We start from the raw sequence: 13924 nt of genomic DNA on the forward strand, positions 1-13924 counted from the left end.
CAGTTGCGGGGGTTACGTAGACGAATCAATAACAAATAAAATAGATTCCGCAGTGAAAATTTTAACGGAAACAACTAGTTCGACTTCAAGCAATATTGCAACAATCCAATAAGTACTAATACAACTATAGACGACGTAATTTCTTTGAGCTCGTTAAATGTTGCCAATTCAAGTACCAATAATAATGTAATTTCTTCTTCACTTCAAATTAATAATGCTCACAGTTGTACTTTTAATAATACTATTACAAAATAAAAATTGATAAAAGCTTTGTCGAATTTTTTTTGAGTCTACGTACGTAGAAAAATTTTTGAATGAAACTCATGAGTAAAGTAACTTTCCTTCACTCGTAGGAATTGCCGGTCAAACCATCCTACTCGTAAGAGAAAGTATTACTTTACTCACTGGTTGTATAAATAATTATTTATGCAAAATTTCTGTTGTGTTTTATTCTATACAGGATACCATTAGAAAGGTAATAAGTGAGTCAGTACTTAGGTGGACGTTATTTAAAACCTAAACGATCAGTTATCCCTATTTTTGCATAATACAAATCATCTGCAAAAGTTTATTAGCATACAGGATGTATCCTTACTGCATAATAGAAATAACTATAATTTTTTTATTTAGTACACCCAGTATATATTTCAAGTTTTTCATCATTCAATACAACATTAAAATGGCTTTGTAAACCAAAAAAAAAACATTTTTTATATCATTTATGTCTTAAATATTTTCCATACTATAGCCGAATCTGAATTTGTCAAAAAGTGGTAAACCAAGAATTTATACCCGAAAAACAGCAAAAAAACTGGTGAAAAGTTACGTTATTTTATACATTTACACATTTATGTACTGCTACAAATCTTATTTTAGCAATAGATTTAGTAGATTCAGGTAAAGATTAATTAATCCAGACTTTAGTAGGGTTAGGTTCGACTAGATGTAGGTAAATCAAAGACCATTCAGGGGTCCAGTCTAGTCCAGATTAGTACTAATCAATTCAACTTAATCCAAACACGATAGATAAATTTGGTCTGGCTTATAATATTGATGACTTTCTACGGCAACTTCATCATTTAAACAGATTAACTATGTTGTAATAAAATGTGGCCTTATGTGTGATAGTCGTTGAAGTTTTTGCCGATATATTGAAAGTAGTAACAATAATAGTAAAAAATGTATAAGAAAACACAATAAACAATGAAAGAACCACATTTGAAGATAAGCGTCGAATAATGTGACAGATGGTTCACTCAAAAATCGATATGAAAGAGTCGAATAGTTCATTTTGAAATGATGTGTGCAATGTAATAACAATTTTATGAAAAATTTTGCTTGTTCTAAAACTCTATTAATACTGATTTGGATATGTTTCATATATTTATGTAGGAAATACAAATGAAGGTAGATTAGCCAAGGAAAAGCGAAAAGGGAGACCAAGAATGCAGTGGAACTGTCAAATAGAGGAAATAAGACAAAACAAATGCAAAACTTTTGGAGGAAATCAAAGAAGAAGAAATTAAAGTCTATGGAGGCGTAAAAATAAGACCTAAAGAAGAAGACAACTATTTTTCAAAGTATGCGCTTGTGATTTATATAGATATATAAATAAATTTTGATATAGCCTTTGACCCATCAAATATCCATTGAGCTTGAACTGTTCAGAGACTCACAACAACTGTATTCATCGTGTTACTTAGTTGTTGTGTGAATGTTGGGGATTCTTCCAATATAAACTGACTTATCTAGAGTTATACGTCGCTCATTTTAAAATACCATTTCAGTTATTGTTTAACAACGCTGCAGAAGAGCTCCGGTCCACAAATGGCTAGCTTGTTTGGTTATTTTAACTGGTAACATACAATCAGCGATGGTTCAAAAGTAGATGTCCAGAATGCTTTGTCGAGAAGAGCTTCAGGTTGAAAATAATTTTATGATATGTTATTTTTTATTAAACAATATGATCTTTTCAGTTATTTCTAACAATTTTCAAATAAAACAGGCTTAAAAATACATTATACTTACTTGCAAAGACAGAATGCTATTTCAACATTCCAATGAAAATCTGGTTTGCTATAGAACTTCTGCAGAGCTTCCATGCATGAATTTCTGTTGCAGCGTGAGATGTCGCAATGGTGTAAAATGGGATTGAGCAGCATTCGACAATGGTAATAATTATTACAGCTTGTTAAGGCCGTATGACATGTACTTTGGAATACTATTTTTTCTACTTCGTTGAAATCATCTGCACCTGAAACCAGATTTTGGATCAAAATCGAAATCTGGGAATGCAAAGAAAAACACATAATAAGTTTATTTTGTGTTGTTTATTAAAACTTTGAAAGATCTAGTTTTCATGTAGAAAAATAAGTGATATTGAATTGTGTTTAAATACATTTCTGTTTTCACGGAATTACTAGCTTTGACTACTTTGTAAATGTAATTAACGTCAATCAAAATAGTTGATAAAGGCATAAGATTGTGGACATTTATCAAAATTACCATTGGAAAGGTTCATTAACTTAACTAAAACTAAAGCAAAAAGAAAACAGTAAAAATAAGAGAGGTATTTATTTTTCCTCTAAATATGAGCTATCGATTTTTTGTTCATCAATTTTGTATTTCATCTTCATCTATCAATTTTGAAGAATAAACAAGATGTCTATAAATAACGTATTCTGTTTTTTTATTCCACAGCTTCACATATCCAAACTTACTAATTTGTATTTTTGACATCAACTTTTCCAAAATTGCAAAATTAATTTTTTACAAAAAAAAATATTATACCCCATACCCTTTTGAAACCAATTTATAATCACGAAATGGTGATGGTGATGTTGTCTTCAGTGGTTGTAACCTACTTTTTCTATTTCTAAAATTTGAAATTCATCCTTTTCTGACTGCTCAGTTTTTATATGAAAAACAAATCAATTGAAAACGATCCAGCAAAAAAAAATTATGTATATTTATTTTACAGAAGCTAAATTTTCTATTAAAGTGGAATTATTTTCATTGTTCGTGACAAAGTTTTCAGGAAATTAGACATCAATTGATAATTTCAATAATTACTGAAAGTATTCAATCGATTGCGATAGTGATGCAATTAAAAATTGATTTTCTGGTATTCATTTGATGTAATTGTAGGTACATACAACATATTTATTGAGCTTTAGTATGAGTGTCGTTGAATGTGAGGAATTCAAAAGAAACTAAACTACAGATCAAGTTCCAACTCCGCGTGAGTGAAAATTTCGCGTTTCCAAATAATCAAATCCCTTCACGTCTTTCACAGTATATATTCCTCGAAGATTTAAAAATACATCTTGTTTTGCAGTAAAACGAGAAAATATCAAATTGGTTTCATTCGACTCTTAGAAAACTGTTTGAAATTGATATAACTCAAATGCAGATTCTTCAGGCTTATTAAAAGAAACAAGTTATTGTCATTGTGTAGAAGATGAACAAGAGAAATGCTTTGAAATAAAAAAAAATCGTAAAAATTGAGTTGAATAAAACACAACAGAAGTTGTGTGAGAAAAAGCGGGAGAAAAAACTAAAAATACCATAGATTATGATAAAAAATCATGGGTTATGAAGAAGATGTATAAAGGATTGTCAATTGAAGGTCTGTGAAGATAATATATATATTGTAGTATTCTACAGGTAACTACCGCCATCTCTAAGTCAGGTCAGGTACTTCTAGGACTAAAATGCTTAAACTAATAGCATTGTTAGGATTCTAATTTAGTTCATGTTGATTCGATTTTGTCCAACGTACTATTTGATTGCCATGAAATGTTTGCTTCATAACCAAACTACAAATCAAATCGGCCACTTTATGCGGGGCGTTAGATCCATTGCCACATAATTTGCTTCAATTTTTCAGCAGAAAATAATTTCTAGTTCATTTCTGGTATTAATTTTTCTAATAATTTCATTATAAACAATGTTATATCCAGGATTTTCTGTTGTGATTGACTTTCCGTTCTATTTTTTTTGTTGTATACTCTCACTATGGAAAACGATGCTTCACCCGTTCGCATTATAAAATTGCATGTATTGATATTACTCATGACTAATTCCTTACCCATTTTCCGGATTTACTACAATAATTTTTAGTTATTGTGTTATTTCTATTAAATGAAATAACTTCCAACTCTAGACATTGACTTATTTACTTGAAAATAATACAAAATGTCGATTTTCATGGTTTTTTCTCTTGAATCTTCTGAGACTCCCAATAAATGTTGATTTTACTTGAAGTATAACTGAATATAGTCTTTCTTGTTTTCATTGTTTTTTCATGTTGTGAATATCTCGTTAGAAATTAAAACTCAACATAGGGGAGACAAATACATCTTCTCGACATCATAATAAATATAATTATTTGAAAAAATGAAATTGCATCAAATATGTTAACAACAGTGTGTGTATTTCATTTTTGGGATTATTTTAGAATAGTTTGTTGAGTTAGTACAAATTTTGTGTAAAACAAATATAGTATTTCTATTGGATAGAAAGTTATAATGTAAAACACCGTGAATTAAAAAGTGCGTAATGGAAACAAGAGCAGGTGAATGTCATTCTCAATTATTAGTATCAATTGGAATCAAATTTCAATAATAATTGCATTACCATTGCAAATTACAATTACATTTAATATTGATAACTGATAATGTTTGTTTTTATATGGGTGTCTACCAGTAAATTTATTAGAAAATCCTGGTAGTGAATTTTTCTAGATTTTCACGTATTTCAGATCTGTTTCAATGGAAGAAATAAATATTTTTGTTGTTAAATTATTATTATTATTACCGTATATACTTGTTGCAGACTAATTTATATATTGCTATAAATAAAACATTTTTAATACCTTTATATTAATTTTTTTTATTATAGAATATGTTTAAGAAAGTTTGAAATAAAGAAATCGGATTGATGATACATTTTCAATTGTATATCTAACGTTGAGTTTGTCAGAAAAAGATGTGAGAATCCTACGGAATTACAAATTGCATGCAAAAAATGTTATTGGGTACCACAAACACAAACATGAGAGTTACAATACTAAAATAAAAAGGAGAGTATGATTAAAAATATTTATGGATGTTACAGACCGTTTTTCAATATAAGGGTTTGAAAACTTATTATCAAAATAGAATACGTGAAAGAAACAGGAAATAATAAATAATATTAAGAAGAGGTTACAAAAATCTACTTGAAACTTTCATCCAGTACAAAAAAGTCCACTTAATATTAATAATATTAATCAATTAACATATGCAATTATAATTAGAGATTTGGGGTCACTAAAATGTTTTACTTTAGAGAAACAATGCAACTATTTTAATGAAAATGACTCTGTCTTGTCACTGTTACATGAAAAAAAATATTTTATGTGGTAATGTCCATTGTAATTGTCTAAAAAAGGCAAATAGACTGAATACTAAACTGAAATTAGTGTTAAAGTTGATGATTATGATACTTTCCATGTGATCTTTTTTGGGTAGACCTTTTCTTATTTATTACGTACGTTTTCTCAAATTAGTTTTATCTAGATTTTATCCAAATTTCATAAATATAAAGAAATAAAAAACAATTTCCAGTTGTGATTATCGAGAAAAATGATATTCTATGAAACGCACGTATGATGATTGTGAAGTTAAAGTTTTCTTTTATAACAGAAAATTTTTATTTCATTATATTGAGACACGAATATCAGAAAAGGACAAACTCAAGACTTTATCCACGATGTTACATGGAAAGTTCAAGATCAATATAAAGATCAAAATAAAGTTCGCAAACTACAAATGGAGCTGGTCCAGGAGTATTTGGGCCGACACCAAAAAATTTACCTTGGCGAGTACCTTGGAAAATGTAAGAGAGTGAATCTGGTACGAAATACCCCATAGTGGTCAATTCTATGTATCAATACAATGAAATCAAAGCTGCAGGAATGTTTTACTCATAGAAAATAACAATTAGGTTTTTCGGATTTGGGTTTGGGTCCTTCAGAAATTAATAGAAATATTGAAACCAGAAAATTAGTCCAAACGTCTTTAGATGGCATAGGAAATTGCAGAATATACAGATAGCGGATTCTTCAAAGACTTAAAACTAGAAAATATCTGATTCTTGATAAAAATATGCCAAACCTTCTTATTTTTTCCCTCAAGACTTAGGATGCAGAAGAAATTCAGAATCACATAGTTTCGAAATGCCGTACCATCACAAGTTAAAGTCTTGTAACTAGAAAACAGACAGAATTCATCTTAGAGGTTGCATTCTAACTTCCCTCTAGCTCTATATGTAGTTAAAACTTAAAGCAAGTCTGAGTAGATTAGAGGTATAAAGTATAAATGCCGAATTAATGAGATTTTCGGAAAATCTGGAGAAGTAGATAAATTTTTAGAATAAAAAATCTATGAAGAGAGTGTCATTGAGATGAGCTTTTGATACTGGTACGTGATTTGATTGTTGTAGATCTATATTATCTCTAGAATACATAGATTTTAGATTTTGAAAGATGTATTCGATTTGCTCAAGATTTCTTTACGAAAAATGGTATAAAACACTTTTATTATATAAATATTATATATTATATAATTATAATTGGGGAGAAGCGAAAGCTGTCAAAATCTATATGACATCAAAGTAACAAATCTTGTATTAACAAATAATCATATACTTTCATACCCAGCTCAAGTTTTTATTGAAATAGTGACATGATTAAATTCACCTCACATTTAATTTTGTTAATAGTTTTCAAAATTCCCTTGTATTGTTCCCTTATAAATAAAATATTGTCTTATTATACATGTAAAATCCGAGGGATTCTGTAATTAAATTATTTAAACTTTATAATCTCTCCTTTATATATTAGTAAAATTAAAGAGGATACATACTTGGTAATTTTTGATGATATATAAAGTTGTCTAAGGGTTGATCGTATTCGGTTTCTTCCGGGTATTTCCGCACGAGCGTAGACGTTCGTTCTTTGTTCTTTAAGACGCTCACGCTGATGTGGTCGTAGCCAGCGTGAGCTTCTTGACCGTTGACCGCGTCAACCAGCGGGTTTTCAACTATGGCAATGCCTAACTCGTCGTCAAAGGAAGAGCCGGATGCGAAGAAGGACGTATTGTCAGAGGAAGCTGTGAAATGACCTTTACTGAAATGTTCTGCCTGTTGTTTTGTTGTGTTTCTTTAATTTTGTATTATTTTTGTTTCAAGTTAGGCTAACATTAAAGGCAGTTTTCTGTTGTGTTTGTAGTTTGAACGGTGTACATCAATCGCTTTCAAATGATAAAAATAAAAAACAATGAAATTCGACTCCGCATTGAGTCGAATTTCGAGCTATAAAGTAAATTCAGTGTCTAAAGGTTTTATTTATATTACAAAAACTTGAAAAAAGCTTTACAATGCCATTCACACTGTAAATTAGCTACAGGATCTTCAGATGTTTAAATATTTGTGAAAAAAAATCATTTCACAAATCGAAGAATTTGATATTAACTGTACCATTTTATTTGAGTGTTTCTACTACACCAAATAAGTTTTATTGGAATAAATACCCATGTAAATAAAAGACAAAAGAGCAAATTCTTTATTTGTGTTGTATTCTGCCAGCTCCGAACAAAAACCGGTTTAATTAATAAACACTGCATCTATACTAACACTGAATGCAATTTATATTCATCAACTTAATTTTCTTGAAACGGGAGAAATTAGGGGAATCAATTATAATTAACAAACACAATAAGTTTCTCTTTTTCAGAAGTGAAAACTGACGTGCGTGATAATCACGAGGAGATTTTATAGATTTTTTCACGTTTTGTTTCCACAACCACGATGAAACAACATAGTAGATTTATTAGTGTTAATGAGAACATTAAGAGTGATTAAGTTTTTGTAAATTTTGAGTACGATCGTTTGGAGTAAATGAAACTCCAGCCATCGATTACGATATTGGAAATTATACGAGCAAAAAAGCAATAAAAGATCCTTATCAATCTGGTTACATAATTGATTAAAGGGGAGAAATTTACGGATGTTTATTGTTGTAAAAATTTTATATACAGAGCGAAATAGATAGTTTATAACAAAAATAATAAAAAACAGAAAAGTTTAGACATCGAAAACTGAGGAAAAGTTTACCTAGGTAAAGCGAATAGGCAATAATAACAATTCAACTGAACTGGAAAGTTGATTAGATAAGTTCAACGATAACTTGATGAGTAGGAAATTGAATCAACTGAAACAACGCAGGGAACATTCAAATGGAAAAATAAAAGAGGTTAGAATAGACTGTGCGAGTTGATCATTGTTAACAAGCAGAAATAACATTAACTGAAAAGTAGAAACACGAGATGGAACACAAAATTCTGGATTTGTAGACGGAGCTATTGAAATAACAAAGATAAATTTACTAAGAAAGGTGAACGAAGGCTCTTGATGCAACTGCGGTATACCAGCGGTTGCTGATGATAAATACACTCCAGTCGATATTTTTTCATATTGTGGAGATGTGAGCCGAAACTCTAGGAATACAGAAGTATCAAAAATACTATCCTAGATGTTTATGGAAGGTTTCGTAGCCAGTCATAATACTGATCGATGGAGTTATTCTGGTGAAACTTCTTGCTTTAGAAAAAAGGGCAATATTCCTCAGGAAAGCAGAGATTAACACATGCAGAAAGGACATGAAACAATCCCAAGAGATCAATGAGGAAGATAGATAGGAAGACAATAGGGCGAAGTTGGTATTTATAGTCTGAGAATCACAAGAACTTGAGAATATCCCCAACTTTTATCTATTTGTATTCTCCTTTTTCTTAATAATAGTTGAGTATTCTGTTTTCTTAAAACTCATTCTCAATTCTATCTTTGTATATTCTTCATCTAAACTTTTTTGTTATAAATTATCTTTATCCTGGGCGATAACAACCCACTTATTTCAAATGAGCTGATTCACCCACATTGATCCTGGTAAAAATTATTTAATATTTAGTACATCAACGGTGAATTGGCGATAACTGGCACGAATGGTAATTTACCATTCGCTAGTGAAATAACCTCATACCTAAATGAGGAAGAGAATGTTGATAGTACGCTCAATCAAAGTAGTATTCCACAAGGTTCGACTTCAGAGCTACTTGTACGAAGGAAGTCGCTCGGATACCCTCACTGCGATGATGCTCTCCACACGTTATTCAACGATGGAACGATGGACAGTGAACAATGAGAAATCGCAGTCGCAAATCAGCGAACTGTTAACCGACAATATCGTGATGAGGCTGTTGAGAAATCTGGTTTCTCAATTTACTCAAAAGGGAACCTAACATGAAGTAATGTGTTAAACTTTACTTTTAAAGAAGAAGCTAGTATTCACAACCTGGAAGCCGTTGATGGATATAAATTAGTTTGTAAATTATAAATGAGATTTTTCTGTGGTTACTTGTACTTGTACACTTGTACAATTGGGAATAAGAATACATTCCAATATTGAATCTACACGTGTATCTATATGCTAATCACATATAGATATAAGATTGAGTGTTGGAATTCTCAATTTATCTTGTAATGAGGAATTATTATCATTCTAATCTACACATCTACTATGATTGCAGCTTTATAAACTTATTTCATATTTTCTTTGGGGCTTTTATGAAAAATCATCCTATTATATCATCACATGATAAATATAATGAAAACGTGTGTTGAAATATAATCAAAAAATCATCATGGATAGAGTCGTATTTCACGTCTTTTTGCGCCACTCATCCTCATAAGAATATAAAGTGGAAAATGAGATAAGGAACGAGAAACAATTTGAATGCATAAGACGTTCTCTAAATATATTATATTGGCATTTTTACGTCTAGACAGTTGCTGGACGTTTTGATCCAAAGAATAATTTCGTTGTTTGCTGGTTGCAATAAATGAAATATGCACGTTACTATTCGAAAGCCGGAAAATGTACAATAAGAAAGAGAAATTGAGTAGCGGAATCATTCGGTTCTTGTAAGACAGCGCCAACAAGTTCTTTATATCACTTTTTATTCATAAATCAATGAAATATATCATTCAATACCATAAAATATCAGGTGAACATTTATGGTGGAATGAGCAAAATTAGCAAACAAAACATAATTATTATTTCGTACTGTGAAGAGCAAAATATCAAACATAGAGAAAGTACGATCAAAACCAATATAAAGCAACAAAAGGAAATAAATGTAACCGTGTGTAAATTCAACAGAATATGATTGGAAGTGACTCATACCTTGTTGTGATTCAATACACGTTCTAACAATTCTTTTATTGAACTAAATGTTATGGTTTTTCCACTATTTTTCTTTGTTATTACCATCCTGGGTGTTAAGATCTTTTTTTACTTGACCCTTCCATTGGCTTTTTGGTCTTTCTTTGCGCTGGTTTTGTAATGGCTTCCATTCTATTTTTTTTTAACTTTGCTCCAACTTTCAAACCTAGTAATAGTCTCTTCATTCAAAATTTCTTTCTTCTTTCTATAATTTTTTTTATGATGATTCTTTTGTATAACATTAGAGTCCGGGATTCATGGTATGCTCGGAAGCCTGCTGGAGCCTGAGTAATTTCCTTGTTCATTATGATTGTTAACTGTTTCTCCCAAGTAACTTCATATACTTAGTGTCCCCTTCATTTACTTGTATTTAGTTTTAACTTCAAGAATGTTTCCTTCGGGTTCTTTACTTCTTTTCTTCATCATCCATATGATGCGAATATACGAAAACAATTCTTCTATATTTTATATAAAAGAACCAAAAAAGAAAAGGTGAAGACAAGACAATGAACGGTAGAAATACGTGTCATTTGAAGGTGTCAAATTTGAAAAATGTATGTACAAAAAACCATAGGTTTACCTTCCATCTCTGAAGACGATAACTTGGTTATCGAAACGCACATCATACTGTGTAATTTTTAGTGTTTTTGAATCGTAGTAAACAGTATGAATATCACGGTTTTAGACAACTTAACTCAAGATAGTAACCAAATTAACACAGAAAAGAGGTAAGGATCTGATTAATCGACAAGTTATCAGGATTATATTTATAGAAAAAATGATTCAGTTGATTAAAACATTAGTGAAAAGTGAATATAAAATTTTGTAGATTCAGAAATAAAACGAGGTATTGATCAGTTAAATATATTGTACATAAAAACCACGTTGATCTTTTCAAGTTTTTGAAATCGTGAGCATGCACAAAACAGTTTTAGTTTTACAATGACTGATTAAATAGTGTTATTTATCGATTGTTGTACACGTTGAGAAAAAATACTCTCACCAGTACTGTCCGTCTCATCGTCGATCTCTGAAGAGGTCTGCACATAAGGGACGAGAGATCCTTCTACCAAGTGAGAGTCAAACTCTACGTCTGCTACGCTTGCATGTGTGCCAAGGATCGAGCCTATGTCTGTGCCTGTGCTTGAGCCTGTGCCAGTGTCGCTTACACTATCTGTGCTAGTACATGCGGAAAGTTACTGACTATAGGAAAAGCTATGTTGATAGGCCAGGCCGCATTTTTAATTCGTGCCACATTAATCACCAGATTTAAACTAAGAAATGGGAACGTAAAATTGTGAAAACTAGATGAAATCCATTCTTTGGACACAAATACAAGAGCTCATCAATGAAATTTAATTTTTTTTCTATTACAATGATCTTATTTTTTTCATATACTTCAGGTTATTGTTTTTCAAGACAAGTTGTATCTATGAATTAAAAGATAACCTTCAACATAATTATCGATAAAATCGTTTTTAATTCAATATATTTTCAAATATATTCCACTATCAATGTTGATGCAGTTTTAGTCTTTTATCGTTTTAATGACTTTTATATCTATTTTTCGAACAATAGGATGTCTGTCCTATGTTATCAACATTATAATTATTAGATACAAGTGTCTCATTTATTTTTTGTTGTTTTGGTCTATTGGAATATACAGCCTGTATACAAACAATAACATAATGACTATCAGTATAATTAAGGTGTGCGGACTGGCCTATTTGGCGTAGGGCCAAGAGATAAAGGGGGTTGAGACTTGTCGCCGGGCGATGAGAAACTCACAAAATAAACTTATCTAACGGTCAATATCAAAAGGTTATCTAAAGGCCTCGGTTTCTAAGGCAGGCGTGGACCGGACACAAGAAGTAAATCTCATTAGGATAGCAGGAAATCGCCGTTTTTGTTTTTTGGCCATTCGAGTCAGGTATATCGATTTCTTATCCAAACAGAGTTGGTTTTTACATATCTAAAACCTGCATCTAGAACTCAATCAATATTCATGAATATAGTTGAAGTTATTATAAGCCTTACACTTGATCGTGATAGTTGTATAAGTTCTAGGTAATATTCTAATTTTTATTCTGTGCCAATTTCTTACGAAAAAGTTCAATTTTCATGAAGCAATGTAATTAAAACGGGCCAACTGGAATGGAGATGTAATACTTGAGGAAGCTGAAGAGACAACACGACAGTTATTGCCTGCTAAGTCTAGTGAACTTCATTGAAAAGTATCTGGTTTGAAAACGAAGAAAGAACACACTAATTGTACACCAACACTGATGCGCGTTTCGATAACCAAGTTATCGTCTTCAGAGACTGAAAGTAAACTGTCTCTTCAGTCTCTGAAGACGATAACTTGGTTATAGAAACGCGTGACAGACAGCGTAATTGTGTTGGTGTATTGGGAGTGTGAACAATGTGTTCAATATGAATATCACCAACGATTCCAAACATTAATGTTGAAGACAATAGATGAGGTAGTCCTGCTATCGGTTTTCTTGAAGACAAAGTATACGTTCAGTTGAACAAGTACTCTATACTGAAGGTTTCTAAAATGTAAACATTCATTGTGTGTAGAGATTCTTCCGATTGAGATAAGGGAATCAACAAATATCGTTCCTACAAATTTCACTACATTCTAGAGCGAATATTATTACGATGAATGGCAGAAATAAAAACATATTTCATAAAATCAAAAAAGCTTCATCGTTGAAGCCGAACCTGTGAAAACAACTTTATTCTATTAGGTTTTATTATATTACTCGAGGTAATGCAGTCGACTATATGGGAATAGGCAAATTCAGATTCAGATAAGACGTGTTTATCATCGGACCCTTTTTTCGTTACCCTCAGCGCCATCTCTAAAATTAAACGATAACACCAATTGCCTGTTAATAAACTCTCGAAAATGTGTATGGAGAATAATAAAGGAAATTGATAGTATTGTAAGCTATAAAAGAAATGCGGTCTTCAATCTAAAGTGACCTAAGCTATAATTTCGGTAAATTGTTTTTGAGGTAGACTGTTAGGTATCGATTTAAATATTAGATACTCTTCGTGGTATTAAATTGATTGAAATTCAGTTATCCATGATTGAATCTACACTATTTCATTGACATTTAGCTACACAATATTCAAGTAGGTAATTTACCCTTTGTTTCCAAGGTTTTTCTCTACAGAGTGGTTGTCGGTCTTTCTCCGATCTTTTGTAATATTTTGTGATTCCCAAACATTCTTGACATACCTTTCTTATTCTTTATCCATTTCAGGTGGCCGTACCATTCTTTTTTCAATGTTTTCTTTAATTGGTTTCATTCATTCATGTTAATTTCGTATTTGGTCCTTTCTTAGTTATTTTACATTCACTGAAATTAGGCTGTACAACCAGAACTAAGGATCTGTGTACCTATAAACTTGTTTTTTATCTTATTTGCCTTTATATATACCTTTCCTTCCCTTTGTATTCTACGAGGATATATTGAAAAATTCTTAGCCTACTATAGAACCAAAATTTCAATGTTAAAATATTTTATTACTCAACATATTCTCCTCTTAATTGGATACATTTATTACAGCTAACCTGCAACGTCTCTA

General features: G+C 31.0%; 1 protein-coding gene across 1 annotated transcript in view; it reads right to left on the reverse strand.

Moving 5' to 3' along the window:
- LOC130900327 (uncharacterized) overlaps positions 1 to 13924 on the reverse strand; it is a 194934-nt gene that overhangs the window by 35382 nt on the left and 145628 nt on the right. The window contains exons 7-9 of the mRNA XM_057810863.1: positions 11328 to 11498; positions 6909 to 7154; positions 2029 to 2254 (exon numbers count right to left, since the gene is read on the reverse strand). Coding sequence (XP_057666846.1) covers positions 2029 to 2254; positions 6909 to 7154; positions 11328 to 11498 — 643 coding nt within the window. The remainder of the gene's footprint in view (positions 1 to 2028; positions 2255 to 6908; positions 7155 to 11327; positions 11499 to 13924) is intronic.

The sequence above is a fragment of the Diorhabda carinulata genome, chromosome 12 (genome assembly GCF_026250575.1).
Source record: "Diorhabda carinulata isolate Delta chromosome 12, icDioCari1.1, whole genome shotgun sequence".
In the NCBI taxonomy this organism is placed as follows: domain Eukaryota; kingdom Metazoa; phylum Arthropoda; class Insecta; order Coleoptera; family Chrysomelidae; genus Diorhabda; species Diorhabda carinulata.